General features: G+C 43.0%; 3 protein-coding genes across 6 annotated transcripts in view; 2 read left to right on the top strand and 1 right to left on the bottom strand.

Annotated features, from left to right (window-relative positions):
- LOC118358293 (protein turtle homolog A-like) overlaps positions 1 to 10,922 on the top strand; it is a 43,330-nt gene extending 32,408 nt beyond the window's left edge. The window contains exons 10-22 of one of the 2 annotated variants that reach the window (XM_035735937.2): positions 15 to 155; positions 1,542 to 1,658; positions 1,765 to 1,915; positions 2,020 to 2,131; positions 2,233 to 2,408; positions 2,520 to 2,758; positions 2,933 to 3,017; positions 3,256 to 3,426; positions 4,165 to 4,201; positions 4,470 to 8,051; positions 8,208 to 8,377; positions 8,512 to 8,721; positions 9,137 to 10,922. In XM_035735937.2, coding sequence (XP_035591830.2) covers positions 15 to 155; positions 1,542 to 1,658; positions 1,765 to 1,915; positions 2,020 to 2,131; positions 2,233 to 2,408; positions 2,520 to 2,758; positions 2,933 to 3,017; positions 3,256 to 3,426; positions 4,165 to 4,201; positions 4,470 to 8,051; positions 8,208 to 8,377; positions 8,512 to 8,705 — 5,175 coding nt within the window. In that variant the 3' untranslated portion in view covers positions 8,706 to 8,721; positions 9,137 to 10,922. The remainder of the gene's footprint in view (positions 1 to 14; positions 156 to 1,541; positions 1,659 to 1,764; positions 1,916 to 2,019; positions 2,132 to 2,232; positions 2,409 to 2,519; positions 2,759 to 2,932; positions 3,018 to 3,255; positions 3,427 to 4,164; positions 4,202 to 4,469; positions 8,052 to 8,207; positions 8,378 to 8,511; positions 8,722 to 9,136) is intronic. The other variant, XM_035735938.2, reaches the window with a different exon arrangement.
- A 5,382-nt stretch (positions 10,923 to 16,304) lies between these two features.
- Positions 16,305 to 18,962, bottom strand: LOC118358292 (transmembrane protein 127-like). Of its 2 annotated transcripts, XM_035735935.2 has the most exons (4): positions 18,823 to 18,960; positions 18,189 to 18,551; positions 17,917 to 18,081; positions 16,305 to 17,786 (listed from the first exon to the last, which is right to left on the bottom strand). In XM_035735935.2, the coding sequence occupies exons 2-4, from the start codon at positions 18,430 to 18,432 to the stop codon at positions 17,476 to 17,478; spliced, it is 720 nt and encodes a 239-aa protein (XP_035591828.1). In that variant the 5' UTR covers positions 18,433 to 18,551; positions 18,823 to 18,960; the 3' UTR covers positions 16,305 to 17,475. The 2 variants fall into 2 exon arrangements, with proteins under 2 accessions (XP_035591828.1, XP_035591827.1); XM_035735934.2 differs by having other exon boundaries at positions 18,189 to 18,962.
- Positions 18,963 to 19,093: 131 nt separating this feature from the next.
- Positions 19,094 to 21,535, top strand: LOC118358291 (probable cytosolic iron-sulfur protein assembly protein ciao1-A). Of its 2 annotated transcripts, none has more exons than XM_035735932.2 (7): positions 19,094 to 19,501; positions 19,595 to 19,743; positions 19,834 to 19,945; positions 20,085 to 20,173; positions 20,333 to 20,525; positions 20,633 to 20,705; positions 20,784 to 21,535. In XM_035735932.2, the coding sequence occupies exons 1-7, from the start codon at positions 19,363 to 19,365 to the stop codon at positions 21,016 to 21,018; spliced, it is 990 nt and encodes a 329-aa protein (XP_035591825.1). In that variant the 5' UTR covers positions 19,094 to 19,362; the 3' UTR covers positions 21,019 to 21,535. The 2 variants fall into 2 exon arrangements, with proteins under 2 accessions (XP_035591825.1, XP_035591824.1); XM_035735931.2 differs by having other exon boundaries at positions 20,333 to 20,534.
- The last annotated feature ends 27 nt before the right edge of the window (positions 21,536 to 21,562 follow it).

Here is a 21,562-nt window from a genome sequence, read left to right as displayed (position 1 = left end):
CTTTGCCTGCTCAGTTCCCTGGCTGGTTGGTGAACGCCGAGGGCTCTGTGTTTATAGCCACAGCTAATGACAATGCAGTGGGTATGTACACCTGTACTGCCTATAACAGCTACGGGACCATGGGTCAGTCTGAACCCACTAAGGTTATCCTGCAGGTAAGGCTGTACCCCAGGCCTCTGTTCCCTAGTTATGGATTACAGTGCTACCTGTAAATGTGTACGCAAAAAAAAGGTTCCCGAATTGTACTTAAAGGGTTACAAACGCTTGTCACTGTAGGTACCCTGTAAGGTACCATTAGTTATAGGTACATAGTTGTATCCTTCCTGTTCGTACTACTAAGCTAACACATGTAATTGTTTTAAGAAGGTGAATTATTTAGCTATTTGATTTAGATTTATAAATCAAATATATTTAAAAACGATTTGATATAATTTCGAAAGTGGCCTTTACTACTAAGCCATTGAATTGAATAACACATTCAGAAATGGCAAAAAGACAGTAAAACATCTATCATAAGCAGTAAGGGTTTGACATGTCTGTCCTATATCTAGGAGATATAAGAAAGCTCAGGAAATATATATACAGTACCAGTCAAAAGATTGGACACACCTACTTATTCCAGGGTTTTTCTTTATTTTTACTATTTTCTGCATTGTAGAATAATAGTGAAGACATCAAAACTATGAAATAGCACATATGGAATCTTGTAGTAACCAAAAAAGTTAAACAAATCCAAATATATTTTATATTTCAGATTCTTAAAACCCTTTGCCTTGATGACAGCTTTGCACACTCTTGGCATTCTCTTAACCAGCTTCACCTGGAATGCTTTCCCAACACTCTTGAAGGTGTTCCCACATATGCTGAGCACTTGTTGGCTGCTTTTCCTTCACTCTGCGGTCCAACTAATCCCAAACCAATTGTGTTGAGGTCGGGTGATTGTGGAGGCCGGGTCATCTGATGCAGCACTCTATCACTCTCCTTCTTGGTCAAATAGCCCTTACACAGCCTGGAGGTGTGTTGGGTCATTGACCTGTTGAAAAACAATTGATAGTCCCACTAAGCGCAAATTAGATGGGATGGCATATCGCTGCAGAATGCTGTGGTAGTTATGCTGGTTAAGTGTGGAGTGCTGCATCAGATGAAGTGCCTTTGAACCGGGTATGGTAATAGGTGCCAGATGCATCGGTTTGTGTCAAGAACTGCAGCACTGCTCCCTTTTTCACGCTCAACAGTTTCAACAGTATATTAAGAATGGTCCACCACCAAAAGCACATCCAGCCAACTTGACACAACTGTGGGAAGCGGAGTCAACATGGGCCAGCATCCCTGTGGAACGCTTTCGACACCTTGTAGAGTCCATGCCCTGACGAATTGAGGCTGTTCTGAGAGCAAAGGGGGGAACACATTATTAGGAAGGTGTTCCTAATGTTTGGTATACTGCATATGTACCTCTGAAGGTTATGCGTATTTTGATATTTTTGTACCCCAGGGAAAACATTTCTGAGAGTATATGGACTTAAAACTCTCTCCTTCTGCAGGACCCACCCTCATTCTCGGTGTCCCCTCGTGCTGAGTACATGCAGGAGGTGGGCGGGGAGCTGGTCATCCCCTGTGAAGCTGATGGAAACCCCTCTCCCAATATCACATGGAGCAAGGTGAGGTGTCCCTGATAGACATTGCTGAAGGAACCCCAGACATCATAGCCCTCTCTCTATCTCTCTACTTACGCTAATCTCTACATCTTGTCCCTTTCATTTGTAGGTTGGTCCCATTCCTCGCTCCCCGTACACTGTTCTGTCCAATGGCTCCCTCCTCTTGAAGCCTCTCAGCAAAGATCATCAGGGGGGCTGGGAGTGCCTCGCCACCAACCGTGTGGCCACCGTTGGCACTGCCACTGTGGTCTTGGTGCTGGGTGAGTGCCAACTGCATGGAGCAACATGGTACAAGACATGCTATACTATATTTACGTACAGTTCTGCTGGTCTATTCTCATTGTTCTCCTCATCTTTCTCCCAGGCACCAGCCCTCATGCTGCCTCATCTGTATCAGTCAGTACTGGGATGAACCAGGCCAATGTGTCCTGGGAACCTGGCTTTGATGGAGGATACACCCAGAAGTTTACTGTCTGGTTAGTAACTCATCTCAATGTTTATCCGAATGAGACTCAACTCAACACTGCTCTCTGGAACATGGTGGTTGAATCTCTCTGTTCCTCCCTTTTGCCCCCAGGGTCAAGCAGACCTCCAGAGGGAAACATGAGTGGGGATCTATCTCTGTGCCCACTTCCAAGTCTCACTTGTTGGTGACAGGGCTGCTGGCTGGCACCAGCTACCAGTTCAGTGTCCTTTCTCAGAACAAACTGGGCTCTGGACCCTTCAGTGAAATTACCTCTGTCAGGACTCAGGGTCAGTACAAATTTTAAATTACAAAGTACTCTTTAATTTGTCTGTATTGGACATTTATCTACATTTTTACTCTATGTACAAGTCTGATCTTATCTTGTCTCACCTCCACAGCCCTGCCAACATATCCACCGACAGTGGTGACCAGTCTACCAACTCTCAACCCTCCCTTGTTCCTGTCAGCCAATCGGACAGTGCTGGGGATTGTCCTGCAGTGGTATCCTCCTGAGTCTCAGGCCACACTACTCACGGGGTATGTCCTCCAGGCTCGGAGGGACAGAGGCCAATGGGTCATTCTCAACAGTGCTGTGAAGACCAACCAGAGTGAACTACTGGTGCAAGGATTACTGAGGGTGAGAGGCGATGATCATTTTGGACCTTGGCAGAATGAATGAAGACACTGACTATTTGATAAATGAGGTGTAATGAACTGTAATCTGAAGGCTATGACCTCCAAGCTCTAATGTGATTTCAGATACGTTGCCCAGAATTGTGTCTACTGAACACTTGTCCTTCTCCCCTCTCAGGACTGCATTTATGATCTGAGATTGATGTCTCGCAGTAACAAACTACTGAGTGAGCCCAGCGAGTCTGTCAATGTGAACACCACAGGTTAGTATCATCAACTGCATGATAGAAACACTGTTTGGGTTCATCAAGCCTAGACTAAACAGTCCTAAACATTATGTAGCAAGTATATCAATTGTGCTTGATAATAATCAATGGTCATGACACTTGTCGTTATGTTGATAAATGTATTGCGTAGGTATTTCCCATTGTTAGCCAAAAGCATGGCTGTCTACGCTGTTGGTAGTGCATTACTCAGACACTGTGCCTGGTATGGTTGCAGGGATGGAGATGTACCCTGTCCAGCCAGGCGTCTTGGAGTTTGTCCCTGAGCCCCTATTGGCTGGTGTGTTGGGTGGAGTGTGCTTCCTGTTCGTGGCAATCATCCTCTCCTTGGTGACAGCCTGTGTTATGAGTCACAGAAGAGCCCATCGGCGCAGGAAGAGGAGAGATGGTAAAGACTGTTGCATCCTAACATTTTTCTGATACTAAAACAGAGAATTTCAAGCTTTTGTTTTATTAGAGGTTATCTTTAAGAGAGTATTTTCAAAGCCTACTCAGCTGGAGTTCCAACGCCTTGGTGACTGGATCAACTCTTTGTAACTGTCAAGTGGTTCCTATGCATGCTAATCTACACTGAGTATACAAATATTAAGGACACCTGCTCTTCCAATGACAGACTGACCAGGTGAATCCAGGTGAAAGCTATGATCCCTTATTGATGTCACTTAAATCCACTTCATTCAGTGTAGAGGAAGGGAAGGAAGAAGAAGGATTTTTAAGCTTGAGAGAATTGAGACATGGATTGTGTGTGTGCCATTCAGAGGGTGAATGGGAAAGACAAAAGATTTAAGCACCTTTGAACGGGGTATGGTAGCAGGTGACAGGCACACTGGTTTGTGTCAAGAACTGCAATGCTGCTGGGTTTTATCACACTATACAGTTTCCCGTGTGTATCAAGAATGGTCCGCTGCCCAAAGGACATCCAGCCAACTTGACACAACTGTGGGAAGCATTGAAGTCAACATGGGCCAGCATCCCTGTGGAACGCTTTCAACAACTTGTAGAGTCCATGCCCCGGTGAAATGTATACTCAGTGTATTTCAGTTGACAGCGTTCCTTTTCATCCCATCTATTTGTTTATTTTACATGTGCCATTGTTTGACCTTTTCACCCTTCCCCGCCTTTTCAGATCAACCCTCTGCCTTCCAGAAGAGTCTTTCTCCAGAGTAAGTTCCCATCCTTACCAGCATGTTTTCCTCATTGCATTGGCCGTCTTCTCACCAACCCATGTTTCATTCTTGTGCATTTTTTGGAGAATCATTGCAAATTAATGTGTATTTATTTGATCTGCTACTAATAACAAACATAACTATTTGTATCCACTGAATGCATCCTTACATATGGTTCTTCTAAGCTTGAGACAATAATGTAATAATGCATTAACCTGTACTGTTTAACTCATCTCTCCTCCTTTATGACTCTTCTCTTCCTCAGAGCTCGTTCGCCTTCTGACAGCCCCGACAGTGTCCTGAAGATCAAGTTTTGTCCTCCCCTGTCTTTCTTCCCCAACTCCTCGTCTTCCCAGGCTGATCGTTCCTCCTTCAATAAAGGCAGCCGTGGAGAGTACCAGGACCAGCGCAGGCAGCTCCTGTCCAGCTCTACTCCCCCACCACATTACACCCTCTTTGAGAGCCACCTGGGAGGTAAGGCCCCCTCACCCTCTGCTCTGGAGTCCATCTTAAGAGGCCCAGATGGACGTTTCATTGTCCAACCCCTGCCAGAGGCGCCTACTCTTTCCAACATGAAGACAGTCTTCCTACAAACCCAAAACAATAGGGGAGACAGCGGCACAGGGAGCAACCGGACATCTTTCAGAGACTCTCCGAAGTCCAGCAGTCTTAGCTCTGAGAGGGGAGAGGGAAAGGACTCCCCCCTGACAGTGGAGGTTACAGAACTCAGCAAGCCCCCTGCCTCCCCGGGCAGAGTGAGGGCAATGGCCAGGAACTTCTCCCGTCACGGCTGCTTCTACTCTGATGACGAGCAGGGCTTCTCAGAGGCTCTGCTGGAGAGAGCCAGTTTCCACTCCGATAGGAGTGAGAAGAGAGTCTGTGACTCCCTGAAAAGATACCGATCTGGGCACCCAGAGGACATCTTCCCCAGCCTGGGCAGGACAGCCAGACTGCTGGAGATGGACAGGCATCACCTAGCAGATTACCAACCCATGGAGAGAGAGAGCCAGCTGACTAACGCCAGCACACTGGTCTCACAGATTGACACAAGTGAACAAAAGCAGGATAACCTCAGAAAGTGTCGGCAGCTGGCCAAAGAGAGGGAGATGATGGAGAGGGAGCTGGATAACTATACTGCCAGCCAGAGGGAAAGGGAGCAGGAGAAAGAGGAGAACCAGCTTGAAAAGGCAACAAGCCCTAACAGAGAACTGGGCAGTTCAGGGGCTGAGGATCCTATATGGAAGCCACAGGACATTACCTTACGTCCCAAAGCCCACCGGGCGTCCGGGCAGACCCATCAGCTGTCGGACTATAGGAGGGCCTGCTACTTTGGGAACACCAGCAGCCCAATGGACCGGCTCCCTTCCTCCTACATCCAATGGGACATCAGCCCAGTCACCTCCATCAGCAGCCTTGTTTCAGTGCAGAGCCCCTTAGAGAGCACCACGCCAAGATCCCAACATCTTCACCAACGTCATGCTGGGCTGTCCATGGAGGACTCACTACATGTGGACTGCTCACGCTGCCCAGTCACTCAATGCACCTCTCCATCTCAGCTCTCCACTACCTCAGAAAGACCACCTATCAGTCAAGGAACAGACAGAAACGTAGGCAGAGCCAGGCCAAGGAGTCCTGACAGAACTGTAGAAAGAGAGCAGGACATGTATCGTAGAAGGTCTATGGTTGAGGAGGGCTGGAGGGAGACAAAACAGCCAGGGGGAGGTGACTTAAAACCAAGATCGTCCTTTGCTTATGGTCCACAGCATCTGGAGCCAACAGCTGAAAGATCTGTTTCAGCAGAGCGAGTGAGGGCCACTGGTTCTGGCCAGCCATACCCAGGCACTGCACCATATAGTCTGTCTGAGAGAACAGAGACAATGGATGATAGGGAGAGATTAAATCAAATTCCCTCTGGTTGCTCTACCTTGCCATATGGTTACTCTACCTTGCTCCACAAAGCAGGGGCCAAAGGGAAAGTGAGAGGTGATCAAATTAGGGATGACCCTCAGAGTTCACTGTCAAATCCTGAGCAGGAGAGAGAGGGTGTCAGGGCACGCTCCAGAAGGAGTGATAGGGCTCTTTTTAGTGACAGCCCCAGTCAAATTTCCCCCTTAACTCTTCTGGAAGCGTGTGAGAGCGATCAGTCCCAGTTCTCTGCTGCTAGAATAACAGAGTCTTTCAAGAATAAGCCGGCAACCCAGGCACCCAAAATGTCCCCACTACAAACAAGTGCAATTCTGGAGTATTTGAGCCTCCCGGGTTTCATTGAGATGAGTGTGGACAACCCTGGGGATGAATCTGAACTCACAGACACTGCTTGCAAAAGCGTAGAGCCACAGACAGACACTTCTCTGGAAGGTAAGCCAGACGTGGTTCCAAAAAACTGGGATGTTCATGTGCAGGAGAAGCTAGAGAAAAGTTCAAGCCAAAACACAGTTTCTTTTTTAGAAAACAGACACTTTGTTGGTCCAGCAGGAACTTCAAAGGCAACTGAGAAGCCAGACTATAGATACTCTCTGCAAGTGCAAGCAAGAGATTCAAGCCACAGTGCTGCGATTCCAGACAGGTCCAAAAAACTAGCACCCGGGTCAGAATACACAGGGAATTATCGTTATTATGAGCAGTCACAACCACTTATTAGTCAAAAGACAACAGGCTCAGAGAGACCACCAACGAGAATTGGTTTAAGTCCAGCCCAGACGTTGGCTAGTGCAGCTAAAAGCATGGCAGAAGTTGTGTTTAAACACACTAATACTTTTGCAGGGAAACCAGAGTCAGCTTCAGAACAATTCCAAAGACTTCATTCTCAGGGCAACGGGACTAATAAAATAGCCTCTAGGATCTATCAACACCCTGCACCGTTCATCAAGAAATCTCTGAGCATTGGGCCCTGCAGAACTCTTTCAGGCATGGGACAGCCTCGTCCATTCATAAAAAAGTCCATCAGCTTAGGGTCACAGAAATGGGAGCATTTTGAAAGACCAAGGACTTATGTCTCAGAGAAATGTTACTGGGATGAGTTCCCAAACCCAGACGTCCGGGTCAAATCGTATAGTTTAGGACACACCCCTGCATCCTCCTTTTCCAGACCAGACCCCTCGTGGCGGGACGGGGTCCAGTTTAGACAGCCGAGTGTAGGAAGCTTGGAGAAGCCTCTGAATGCTGACAGATCCTTGGAGAGGCTTCAGTATGACAGATCCCTAGCCAGCTCTTCCTATACCTACCTCAGCCCCTCCATGTACCCACCAAGACAACCCCCAGTCTCTGTTAGACTAGACTTATCAGATCCGTGTAGACAGGCCAGTGCTTATCCTGATGCCACCACGTCGCCTATCACATATCAGGATGCTCTGAGGTCTGTAGAGCAAAGATATGTCTCTATGAACTCCTCAATACCCCAGTACCTACCTAGACTAGACCAGTACCTACCCAGACTAGACCAGTACCCACCCAGACCAGACCAGTACACACCCAGACCAGGCATGAGGGGAGACTACCCCAGACCGATGGAGTCCAAGAGGGGCCAACCGAGGCCCAACCTGCCCCGGATGTATAGCTGGCCTTCACCCTACCATGGTGACCCTTTCCCAGCCAGGGATGTAGACAGTCATAGAGAGGCAGAGAGAGGGACAGGGAAGGGGGCAGGAGGTGAGGCAGAGATGAGCGACAACAGGGAAGGATGGAGGGCCAGTTATGCCAGTCAGAGCAGTGGGAGAGGTAGCGTTGGCCTCCTCCGTCAGTCCCTCTCTATCACTCCCATCCTTCTCAGCTCCCCGGAGACAACAGAGGAAAGTGAGACACAGAGACACAGAGCTGAGATGGATCTACGTGAGTGGAGAAAAAAAAGGTGAAACTACCGCACCAGTCCAACATCACACACAGGTGTCTTCACAGCTGAAGAAATTGAGGATATTGCCAAAATGTAATTGATTTACTGTTAAATTATTGCTATTGTCCCCTGTATGTCTGACTCGGACTACTTGTTTTGTGTGTCTGTCATTAGAAGGAACACATCAGTAGATGAGAGTTATGAGTGGGATTCTGCTGATGTCTGTGTGGATTTGGAAGTCCTGGAGGCCATGAAGCCACAGGCGGGGGTAGGGAAGGTCAGGGGCCAGGGCAGGCATGATCGAGTCCTTTCTGTGGCTGGCCTTCAGGACCTCTACAGGAAAGGTAAGACAATTGTATTTTATTATTCACCACACTGAATGTATCATATCATGTGCCTTTTGTTGTGGTTGTGGTGATGTGAGTTGTACCCATGATTCTTCCCATTCCATGCTGTTCCTCTCGATCCTGCCCCTCAGGCCCTCCTCCCTCAGTCAGTCCACCAGTTTCCAACCTACCTCACTGCCAATACACCCGCTCCCTAAGTGAGGCGCGCTTCAATGCACTCCGCCTGGAGTACCAGGAGTACAGGCGCTCTCAGGGATCCTCCTGCACCAGTGATCCCTGCCTCCCTCCCGACACAGACTCTGACTCCAACTCAGCACTGCTCTAACTGCCTGCCCACCCTGGTCCGTTCCTCTCTGCCTGCTACTGTTACCCCCTCACCTTCTCTTTGACCTCTCACTGCCTGCCCACCCTGGTCCGTTCCTCTCTGCCTGCTACTGTTACCCCCTCACCTTCTCTTTGACCTCTAACTGCCTGCCCACCCTGGTCCGTTCCTCTCTGCCTGCTACTGTTACCCCCTCACCTTCTCTTTGACCTCTCACTGCCTGCCTCTATCCCTGCTAGTTTTCAACCATCTGTTGTGAAATTGTGCGTTCACTTTTTCTGTTTATTTTAGAACACTATATTTTTTAAGCAAAGCACCAATTTATACTAGCTAATGGAATCCTAATGTCACAGTATTTTGATGTTTGTCTTTCTGAATCTTATATTGTTTGTCCAGGGAATGTGTTTAACGGTTTTTAACATTTTGTATTTCAGATATGTCAAAGAAAGGAACCAAATAGTTACTCAGATGCAGAGAACTGACAGTTCTGTGGTCCTGGATGTATGCTTGATATCTTTTTTGAAGCTTCATGCAACACCTCAAAATCCAAATCCTCCACAATCCAACTGGATCCTCTGTGGACGGAACACTGTCAAAAGTGTAACCAACTGAAAGAGACAGGATATGCTTGATCATATGGCACACGTCGTACACACCAATTGCCACAGATATTGATACCTGTGTTGTGCCATCATTATTGACACAGAATAATACTTGGCCCTGATTGGAGCCTGTTATGAGATGCTGGATATTTATATTTCTTGTGTTTTGGTGAAACTGACCAGGAACCTTGCAAAGAGGCAAGTACAAATGTAAAACCAAAACAACAAGTGTTTTATGGGCTTTTGGTAAGCTTGGACAATCAAACACAGTTGTCCCTCTTTAAAAAAGATCTTGGAAAAGTCCCTGGATTCATGCTTGTACATAACCACTTGGCCAGCTAATGGTGGCAAGCTATAACTTGTGCCTGAGATCTGTATTTCAAGTCCAAAGAGTATTTCACATCAAGGACAAAGTCTCTTTGCTTCCACCACCATTTTATGAAAATTGGTGAAAACATCAGTCAGTTTATGACAATGTATTGATCTGTATGTGAAAACACTGAATATGAAGATTTAGTACCGTACTCAACACAAACAGTATTCTGTCATTAGCCACCTAAATGGCATGTGCTTTGAGTGAGCGAGCCTTCATCTTTGTGTTGCATTGTTACAGTGAGTGGGTAGCTAGCTCACCATTACCTGAGCAGAAAAACATGTTTATTCATTTCCCAATTAAACAGGTAAATCTCCCTCATTGTTGTGTTTGTAATTATACTCCGTTTTCTCCGCAGAGTATTTCAGACTAACAGGAAAGTGTTGAGTGATTGCTGTACTTTATGTGTCAATGTTTTCATATACTGTAGCCCTAGACAATTACACCTTGTATTGTTGGTACCATAGCAACTCAACATCTTAATCCTTGATCATATGAAAAATATGTTATAAAGTTGTCCATGACAGGGACAGGTTGTGTATCATCTTTGCTTTACCTTTGTCCCCCCAAAAAATGGTAGTTCACCATTCACAATTATGGTTGAACATTATTCCCAAACTAAGCCTATATTAAATTATTGGAATTCAAGACTAACAATACGGCTTGAGATTAAGTACTGTGTATAATGTATGTCATCATCATGTATGTAATCATCATGTATGTCATCATCATGTATGTAATCATCATGTATGTCATCATCATGTATGTCATCTTTTGTACTACAAGCATTATTGAACATTATTGTATATTTATTAACATGAGTTTTGATATGCAACAATGTTTACATGCAAGTTCACATTATTGATGTGAAAAGCACACTGTGAATATACTCCATTAAGCTGAATTCTGCTGGAATAAGAAGTCTCCATTTAGTGTTGTACATTTTATATCCAAAATTGTGTCCTGACATTTGTTATTTAATAAAAAAACTGTACTTTATAATGGAACTGTTTTACAGTAACCAAGAGAGATATTTCTTATACAATTTCATAAAAGGAAAGAATTGAAGCATGTATTATACTTAAGGAGCATTTGTACATCTGTACATTTGGAGTACATTGGCATTTTTTAAAAATAAGTTTGATGTTTTGTACAAACTGGATGTTTTTTCAATATCTGCTCATTTGGTTGTTGTCATTGTCGTTTTTATTTTTGTATTGAATAAATTGTTTTATTCTGAATGTACCAGAATGTGACATTATGATTTGACATTGAAAAGTCTTGAACAGTGTCCTGAACTATCCAGTCAGCACCCATTTTATTGGTAACAGTGAGATAAAACTCAAGAGTGAATCATTCACAGACTTTACACCTTTACTTATTTCAGACTTTACACGAGGTCACCATTCAGTGAACTGGGTTCAAAACTGAGGGCAGCATAATTTGTGATTATTATGTTGTGTCCAACAGCACCACTCTTCTCAGACGGGATTTCAGCACAGTTTTGTTCCTCCTCTCTTCTATGTTGGAGTTCAGGCTCTGTTTGATGAGACCCAAGACCATTCTTTCTCTCATGCCAATCGGCGCTAGGGTATGAGGCGTAATGCGTGCTATACCTCGATTGTAAAATATAATATTTAACTAACAACTGATAAGGCAATGCCGCAATTAGAGTGATTCTTGGGAGACTCGAACTGCTGATGCAACGAGAACCGGGAGTGACGACTTCTATGGGCAGGAGAGTGTACGATTGTAAGTGCAAACTTCACATCACACTTCTTTGGAAGAACGTTGAGAAGTGGAGGGAGGGAGGCAGCAGGGGGCACAATATGTAGCTACAGCTCAGACTGCTATGGAGTGTTACGTTGAATGACTAGCTAGTAGAATCCAGGGGACTGATTGGAAGAAATGTTGGTTGATGTGATCACGTGCTGCTACAATTGCCTATTATGTTTTGGTTGTTTGAGCATTTTTGTTTGTTTGTGGTTAATATTGCTAGATAACTGTAGCAAGCTAGCTATATAATAACATCAGCTAGTTAAACTAACTAGTTAGCTATATGGATTACATTAAATTCGGCTCTATTGTGGTTACAGGATCTACATAGCTCTCTCACTAACGTTAGCTACCCAACCAAGCTAAACTCAAGTCTAATCGTAAATCGTTGAGTTAGCGGACGTGGCTAGCTAACTAGCTGTTTTAGATGCTGACCAGACTTTGCTTTTTTAGCTAACCTAGATTGCTATTTAGTTATATAGCAAACAAAAGGGCTAATGTTACGACACTGAATGATGTTTCCTAAGCTTGTTAGGTTGAAGCCATCTGTTTGTGATCGTGAGTTTGAGAGGAGTAGCTAGCTATTATGAGAGGGAGCGAATGAATGAATGCATCTGGGGAATACCTTAGCCTCACATGGCATCTGATTATCGCAATAGTGTAATTTATGCATGGCAACACATGATGTCATGACACATTCTAATGAGGTATAGCTAAGCTACATTATCAGTTGTGTGTCTGTCTCTGAGTTATATCTTTATATAGTTATATCTTTATAGTGGAAGATACCTGAGTTGATTCCAAACCAGCTGGACAGGACTATCAGACTTCAAGAGGAAGTAGTGGTTCCCCTTGCTCTGCAAGAGCCGCAGCTTTTGTGGAGCGATGGGTAACAATGCTTCGAGGGTGACTGTTCGCGCCCAGGTCGGGGCGAGGGGACGGCCGTAAAGTCTATATTGTTACATCTGCATCATACATTACAGTGTATTCCCCAGCCCAATCTAGTGACAACCGTCCTCGGCTCAGCCAGCCTAAAGCCCAATCTAGTGACCACCGTCCTCGACTCAGCCAGCCTAAAGATACAGGTATACACATCACTGGGACATTGTTATTGCATTATCATGAACAGATATTGCCACCTTAGGTAATGGTGGATGTGTACTGCACAGTTGAGAGGATCCCATGAGTAAGAATTTCACTGCAAGGTGTAGCCTATGATCACATCTGATGTTATTCAGTATAAACCTTGATTTCCATCTTTCCATCAAAATCATGAAGAATAATTGTATTGTCTGTGTTTGTATGCTGTGAGGATGACACCATAAGAACAGGTTAGTTCAAGAAGGATGGAAACCTTGAGTTCAACATGAGGGCCATTTTCTACAGGAGATACCCAGTACTTATTTTCCACCATAATTTGCAAATAAATTCATTAAAAATCCTACAATGTGATTTTCTGGATTTTTTTTTCTCATTTTGTCTGTCATAGTTGAAGTGTACCTATGATGAAAATTACAGGCCTCTCATCTTTTTAAGTGGGAGAACCAGCACAATTGGTGGCTGACTAAATACTTTTTTGCCCCACTGTATATGCTACGAGACAATAGGATCTCGCGCTTGATTTTGACCACCTCCTTGCATGTTCTGCCCACTAAGCTTCCCTCTTGTTCCCACTGTAAACAACACAGATTAGTTATAAATATCTTTGGCAATAGTTTCAATTTGAGGTGGCACATCGTTGGTGTTCGCATGCTTCCTAGGCGGAAGAGTTACTACATATATTTTTTTATTTAAACTTTATTGAATTAGGCAAGTGAGTTGTTGTTTTTTCCCCGTTTTTTATTTTTTATTAACAACAAATCAATACATAAAGCACACGAGGGAACACAAGCAAACATAGATTACAAACCATGGACAATCGAGCTGGGAGGTACAATATCACATTACAATTACACAAGGACCTTAAGGGACATACATATACTTATAATTCTAACAGATTTTTTGTTAGTAAAGCATTTAACTGTCTTAAAATACAGTTCAATTTATTTTTTGAAGGGTATTAAATGTGGTTTTCTGTTTGTAAATTTACATTTGTGTATATGAAATTTGGCCAAAAGAATAATTAAATTAATTACATGAAAATGATCCTGCTTATTTCTATTGTATGTAAAGAATTCAAACACTACATCTCTCAGCAATAGAGTAAAATCTTCATAAATGTGTTCAATTATAAACCTACTGATGTCTTGCCACAGTTTTCTTACATTAATACAATGCCAAAAATGATGGTGGTCATTACAAAAGGAGCAATTTGAGTTGATGTTTTCCTTAAACTTCTTCATATAGTGGTTGGCAGGATAATATTTATGAATAATTTTAAAGGAAACTTCCTTAATTTTGTTAACAAGTAGGTATGTGTGTGGCAACATCCAAACTTTTTTCCAACATATATTATCAAAAAATCCATTCCAATAAAGGCATGACATAAGGTATACATCCAGATACAACACCCTGCTGAAACAAGGATCGTATCGCTCTGTTGTTGAATGGACCAAAAGAGAAACAAATCTTTCCTACTGATGAGTCAACAGGGTCAATAGAAGGTAGGCTCTGATGCTCAGGTCTTGACACGTTCCTGAACAACATAGCAACACCTGAGGGAATGGCATCTAAAACAATTGCAAAAGCTACTTGTTCAGAAAATAATTTGTAAAATTCTGATGTAATTCCATCAACACCTGGTGATTTATTGTTCTTTAGATGTTTGATAGACTCTATAATCTCTTCAACTTTGATGGGTTCATCACACTGTTTAGATTCTATATCACTGATAGAGTGAACATTTTTCAGTGAGTTAAAAAACATATCTGTGGATTCCTGACAATACGTAGAGCTATACAATTTTCTGTAAAAATTGCTACAGTATTTAGCAATACATTTTTTGTCATGTGTAATAACATCATCAATGTTTAACTTATGGATAGTGTTATTTGTAGAGTGAAATTTCTCAAGTCTAAAGAAATAGGATGAATTCTGTTCTCCCTCTTCAATCCATTTTTTTCCTAGATCTAATAAAGGCTCCTGCTTTTAATTTATATATATATTATCCAGTTTATTTTGTAACTCAATTAGTTCCATCTTCTCCTCCCCTGAGAGGTCTGCTGGGGACCTCTGAGAAAGGGAAGGCATCTTAATGATCACCTTTTCCTCCTCAGCTCTTCTGGTCTTAGCAAGATTACTACCATCTTTTCTAAGGTATTTGGACACCTCAAATAGGCAAGTGAGTTAAGAACAAATTCTTATTTCCAATGATGGCCAAACTCAGACGACGTTGGGCCAATTGTGTGCCGCCCTATGGGACTCCAAATCACGGCTGGATGTTACGCAGCCTGGATTCAAACCAGGAACTGCAGTGACGCCTCTTGCAGTGAGATGCAGTGCCTTAGACTTTGCGGACCTCTGGAGCCCATATTATGACACAATTTAGTGACGTTTTTGTTAGTTTTGGACTTCGGTAAGGTTTTTTTTAGGCTGCAGAGGGTCTTTTACTTAATTATAAGGAATTCTTACCACTCTACAAGATCCCTGTAACACCTAAAGATGTGCAATTGTTTTAGATGCCATTCCCGCAGGTGTTGCTTTATTTTTCAGGAACGTGTCAAGGCCTGACCCTCAGAACATACCTAAGATTAACCCTGTTGACTCATCAGTAGGAAATATTTGTTTCTATTTTGGTCCATCCAACAACAATACTAGCCTTCTTTCAGCAGGATGTTGTATCTGTACCTCATGTCATGCCTTTATTGGAATGGTTTTATTGATCATATATGTTGAAAAAAGTTTGGATGTTGCCACACACATACCTACTTACTGTATTAACAAAATTAAGGATGTTTAAAAAAAACATGAATATTATCCTGCCAACCACTATATGAAGAAGTTTAAGAAAAACATAAATTCAAATTGTACCTTTTGTAATGACCTCCCAGAAACGGTGTTGCATCTTTTTTTGGCATTGTATTCATGTAATGAATCTGTGGCAAGACATCAGTAGATGTATAATTGAACACATTTATGAAGAATTTACACTTATGGAGAGATGTACTACTTGGATTCTTTACCTACGATAGAAATAAGTTGAAACAATTATGTAATTAATTGTATTATTCTTTTGGCCCAATTTCATATTCACAAATGTACATTTACAAACAAAACACCACATTTTCTTACCTTACAAAAGTAAATTGAACCATAAGACAACTATACTCTACCAACAAAAAAACTAAGAGTTATAAATGTGTGTGTATGTCCCTTAAGGTCCATCCATGTGTAATGTGATATTGTACCCCCTAGCCCAATTGTCCTTTGTATATTCTTTATACACATAGATCTCACTGTGTTCCACCATGTACTTTTTGTATTGATTTGTTGTTAATAATAATGATTTAAAAAAAAGGGGTTTTAATATTAGATTAATTCTGACTATTTTCAGGAAGTGTACTACTGGCTACGGCATCTCAAAATGGAAAAACAGTACTATTACCACTTTTCTCTCGTTTTTAAGCGAAGGCCTTTTAAGGGACTATGCGAGCACACTCGTTCGGTTCTCCTAGGCTAGGCGCTAACCGAACTGAAGCATGCCCCCTTTAGTACCCTTGTGGAGCCGGGTACGAGCCTACATTTACAGTTCTTACATTGAAAGCAATTATCTAAAAGAAAATTGGACAATTTATTTTTTTTCAAATATGACCTGCTTTTGTATAAACAGTCCACAATAATGTTTACAGACTGATGAAAGTAAAGCAACAATGAGGGGAAAGGCTAAAATAAAATAAACAATAGAGCAACAAATCACCTATGGTAAAAGTATATTATTAACCACATTTATAAAAACATTTAAAAAGTAAGCAGTACAGGGCTGAATCTGAACACAAGTTAAGATATGTGTGTGTAAGATTCCATCCCAAATAATTACAATCAGATTCTCACTATCTTAAGGATCAAGGGGGAAGAACTCATGCACAGACAACACACAACTGTCACATAACTCAAGCCAAGTAATCACAAAGTACAATTAAGAGTTGTCAATCAGTTGTGTATATTTAAGTGAAATGACTTAATTTATGAAATGACCAATGCATTGTGGATTGATGATTCTTCAATGACGTTCTACCCATTTTCCACATTGTTAAAATAATGTTCCTCTAGTTGTCCAACATAGGAACATCTTGAATAACATCCATTGCAATATGAGACACTTCACATTTCTCATGGTTTTCCATCAATTACTTTCACAGCAATGAGTGCCTAACTCACTAGCCATAATCATGTAAAATAACTTTTTTTTTACTACCATGACAAACCAATTTTCAATTGAAAAATAAATGTCCACAATTCAGTGTCTGTGTAATCTTGGTGCCTTTTATTAGGTTAACTGATAAAATGTCAAATAATATCCAAATGGCAGGCAAGTCACCAAGTTTTGGATGTTCAGTGGGTATTTAATGCTTCAAACCAAGGGCCAAATACTACTGCTACAATGTGGAACCACAAAACTTTGTTGAAAACTTGACCTTTGTCAAGCCATGACTGTCATACACTGTCATATACCAAGTTGAGTCTCAACCCATATCTGATCATTCAATAACCAGGCGTAGACCCAAACCACACAGTGAATTAACACCCCATATATTACCACTTTCTCTTGCTTTACATGTATGGGTCAAGACCTTAATGCCATTTACATGCAAATTACTAAAAGCTTCAGTGGTGAAAATAAGATTCAAGTATTGAATCTCTGCCATCATAAAAGGAAGCTTTCATGCACTCAAGCACCCACAATCAAGAAATAAGTGTGTTCATTAGTGTGTTGATAAAGGAAAGGAGAATAAGCTATTTGCAGAGAATATCCATTTGGTACAATTATTGGATCACATATCTGTATACGCGTTTGTTACGAGGCCAAAAGTGGTACTCATAGAGAAGCCTGGATGTAAGAGAAAGAAGCGGCCGTCTGGCAACATTAAGGCACGTATGCAGGAGGCGGCTGGAACTGATTGGCAATGTCATAATCAGCAGGATATGTTTCACTGCTCTCCTCCATCTCTGAGAGAAGCTCCAGAGCCTGCTCTTCCTCCTCTGTGGGGTAGTGGCGCAGCAGGTTGGCAGCTGTGGCCAGAATAGAGGCTCCACCAGCCCCCGCCACCAGGTAAAAGCTGATGGCAAAAGTGACGTAGATGAGGGATCCGTGGTACTTCTTGTGCTGCTGCTGTAGTGACAAGATGAGCTCTGAGGCCCAGTAGCAGAACCCGATCACTGTGGCACACTGCAGCACTGAAACCATACAAAATAACAGCAAATGGGAAAATATTGTTTTGCTTCTACCTTGCCTTGCAATTGTTTTCACACTCTTTAGCTGAAAAGCTCATTCCCTCCCCCTTCCACCGGCCAAAACCATTCATACCTGTGAGAATGTGTGCAAATGCATATCTGCGGGTGATCTTGAGGGCAGGGTGCTTGGGTCCAAAGACATCCAACAGGAAAGCTGTCAGGCTGCACAGGATGCCCAGGAAGCAGAATGCAGCAATGACCCTTATCAGTAAGATGGTCTGGGAGTTCATGCAGTAATCTTTAGGAGAAGTTCGTGATAGTTAACACAAACCACAGGTCTTGTAAACATGCCAACGTGATTTCACATTCGGTGCTCGAACCACTGTTGACAATATCATTACTTACCCTCCATGAGTTTTGGGTCAATGTATCCCAGGACATCAGCCACTCCAAGCTCCTGCCTGGGACACGTCCCTCCATGAACTCGGACCCAAGCTGGTTCAGCCAATGCCGTACATAGAGCCGTGATGGAGAGTGCTCCGGGGAGGGCAGATGCCAGGCTTCGCTCTGGCTGCTTGGGCAGTGCGGTACCCCCTCTCCTTCGCCGGCTTCCAGGGACAGTGGCACCAGGTGGTGCATACATTGTCATTCAATTCCCGCTTTGTTTTCAACCAGGACTCAGTGCCTGATGTATATCTATGTTATGTCACTCAAAGGAAGGACAGCTTTTGTTTTGACAATGCGCCCTTCCGCCTGTGAAATAATCAGCTCACCAAAACCGATAGAGAAGGTCAACTGGTTACATTATTTGTCAAATAAATACGTTTCAACTGTTGGGTGTGATATGATAAATGACTAAAAAATAGACCGATAATTTTCAGTCGAACGAGCTAAGATCTCGACCTAGGCCTGTTAGCAGCATAAGTTAGCTATCTAGTTCGTTTTAGACGTATAACGTTAGCTAGCTAAGTATACAATCCTAATTGAAACAGTAACGTGAACTGGCATAATAAATACAATCTTATGATATGATACTTACAATCTGGCCAATAAATGTATCTAAAACGCGAACATCAGGATTTATACTAGCTCTCACGCTAAAAACAAAAACAAAAGGCAGCCAATTCGCTAGCTAGCTTCCTGTAAAATTGTTTCCTTCCTTGTTATTCATCACAAACCAAGGTATTTTTGTGGTTATTACCGCCATCTACTGGGTTATTGTACAGCTACACACCAGAAAACGCGCGCAATGTTCACCCTGTACTCATGGGGGCGGTAATGAGCCAGATGGACGTTAGATTGGCAGCCAGCAGTAACTAGATACGAACAGGAAGAAAAAGTAGGAAGTTGAGGTTGAGCGTTTTTGGATTTGGTTGGTAAATGTATTTACATATACCGGATAACAACATCGTATTTTAAGTGGATATTAGCTATCGTCATTGTTTATGTCTCTATGATATTTGCATTATCTTCTTGGAGATACGGTTTTGTTGGTATCATTCATAGCCACGACTAGTTTGGTGGCTGCACATTGTGCTTATCAGTTGCCAGTAACTGCAAGATAGCAAGCTTGTTAGCAATGAAGGACACTTTGGCCCTTCTACAGAAATTCAACGCGCATCCAGATTCCCGCTGTTGGTATGTTGCATGGAACCCCAAGGGCACATTGCTGGCCTCGTGTGGTGGTGACCGGGCCATTCGGATATGGGGAAGGGAAGGTAAATATCCCAAATCCACTGTGTGAAATCAACCATATCAGAGGCATGTGCCGGTGGGGAAAACAGAAAAAATGAACTCCTTTGTCTGTGTAGGTGACTCTTGGGAATGCAAGACAGTGCTCCAGGATGGACACCAGAGAGCTGTCAGAAAGGTGGCATGGTCCCCATGTGGAAACTACCTGGCCTCAGCCAGCTTTGATGCCACAACCTGCATCTGGAAGAAGAAGAACGATGACTTTGAGGTGAGTCGTCCACAGACAATTGACCAAATGCTTTGTGATGATAGTAAGATATGGCCCGTGAGAGCATCACACTGTCTCTGTTTCTTTCAGTGCTTGACAGTGTTGGAAGGACATGAGAATGAGGTCAAATGTGTGGCCTGGGCCCCATCCGGTAACCTGCTGGCCACATGTAGCAGAGACAAGAGTGTCTGGATCTGGGAGGGTTAGTATTGCATTAACAAAGGAATAGAATTCCTTGTATTTTTATCACATTACTTGTGTTCCACATAAACATTCAGCTGTTGTGTATCTGTATGTAGTTTTGAACAGGCTGTCACCATGTCTCTTTCTGTCTTTCTCAGTGGATGAGGAGGATGAGTATGAGTGTGTGAGCGTGGTGAACTCTCATACACAGGATGTCAAGCATGTTGTCTGGCATCCAACACAGGAGGTACTGCCTATTTCATACTGTTTCACTTTTTGTGCTAAATAGCAGCATTATATAATCCTTTCACACCCAACACTATTGCAAGGCTTCTCTGGACTAATCGTTTCAGTATTCTGCATTCAGTGTGTTTTTACCCACTGAAGTGAAATGTTTTCTACGCAGCTTCTGGCCTCGTGTAGCTACGACAACAATGTGTGTGTCTATAAAGAAGAGGATGATGACTGGGAGTGCAGGGCGACCTTGGAGGGTCACACCTCCACTGTCTGGGGTTTGACCTTTGACCCAAGTGGCCAGAGACTGGCATCGTGCAGTGATGACCGTACTGTGAAGATCTGGAAAGAATGTCAGTCTGGAGGTGGGCAGGGTGAGCAAGATGCTCCATGAATGTGTGAATGATGTAAGGGGAAAAGGAAGGCAATGATAAATGCCCATTTAACGCCCGATTTGTTTTTTTTACTGAAGGCACAGACACGGCTTGGAAATGTGTTTGCACCCTTTCAGGGTTTCATGGACGGACAGTGTATGATATTGCATGGTGAGCATCCTCTTTATATAAAAAAAAATGATAAAATGCAGCCACAGATCCAATTCAGTACTTATTTGTTTTGCTCAGGTGTCCGCTGACCGGTGCCCTGGCGACTGCATGTGGTGATGACGGAGTGCGTGTGTTTAAGGAGGATGAGACGGCTGACCCAGACCAGCCTGTTTTCTCCCTGTCTGCCCATGTACCCAAGGCCCACAGCCAGGATGTCAACTGTATCGCCTGGCACCCCAAGGAGGCTGGGCTCCTTGTCTCCTGCAGTGACAATGGGGAGATAGCCGTCTGGAACTACCAGTCTGAGGTCTGAGAAAATGTACAGTATGCTGGGCCAGTTAGGACTTCCACATCCAGTGTTTAACACTGCTGAATTTACCTTGTATAATCGAGGTTGCTACCAGCACTGAAATAGTAATGTATTTTGTTTGTCTCTTGGAATATCCTGTTATAACTAGATTAGTGGTTGATTGTAACATTAGGTTTCTTGGTCTCATGTGATACTGATAAGACTCCTTCCTGCCTGTGCACTTGTTCTGTGCTTCATAAATTGTGGTTTCAAGGGTCCCAAATGTGTATTGTCATAATTATGTATTTGAAAAACAATACAATGTACACATATTCCAAAGGAATTTTGTAATATCAATAAAATAACATTGTTATAGCTATTTAATCAAAGTTGAGTGGTTCGGCACATTTGGATGTCTAGGACTGGTGCTAGCTAAAAGTTTCCAGAAACGTTGTAAGGGAAAGAAAGCACTTAATTGTAAGCTATGATGTAAAGTGCCTTAGCTTTCAATACCATTGCATTAAAAAAATATTACATTGTTCGTAAGGATTATCGTCCTCATTTTAAA

Source organism: Oncorhynchus keta, chromosome 25 (assembly GCF_023373465.1).
Source record: "Oncorhynchus keta strain PuntledgeMale-10-30-2019 chromosome 25, Oket_V2, whole genome shotgun sequence".
NCBI lineage: Eukaryota > Metazoa > Chordata > Actinopteri > Salmoniformes > Salmonidae > Oncorhynchus > Oncorhynchus keta.
Note: the sequence above shows the minus strand (reverse complement) of the source record. Positions and strands in the feature narration are given on the sequence as shown.

Excerpts from the sequence above, each read along its gene's own strand:
- LOC118358292 (XM_035735934.2), bottom strand. The coding sequence starts at position 18,432 with ATGACAATGTATGCACCACCTGGTGCCACTGTCCCTGGAAGCCGGCGA. Across the intron at positions 18,082-18,188 it reads TGACCCAAAACTCATGGAGG|ATTACTGCATGAACTCCCAG; the intron begins GTAAGTAATGAT and ends CTTCTCCTAAAG. Across the intron at positions 17,787-17,916 it reads ATTTGCACACATTCTCACAG|TGCTGCAGTGTGCCACAGTG; the intron begins GTATGAATGGTT and ends GTATGGTTTCAG.
- LOC118358291 (XM_035735931.2), top strand. The coding sequence starts at position 19,363 with ATGAAGGACACTTTGGCCCTTCTACAGAAATTCAACGCGCATCCAGAT. Across the intron at positions 19,502-19,594 it reads TCGGATATGGGGAAGGGAAG|GTGACTCTTGGGAATGCAAG; the intron begins GTAAATATCCCA and ends TTGTCTGTGTAG. Across the intron at positions 20,535-20,632 it reads TCAGTCTGGAGGTGGGCAGG|GCACAGACACGGCTTGGAAA; the intron begins GTGAGCAAGATG and ends TTTTTACTGAAG.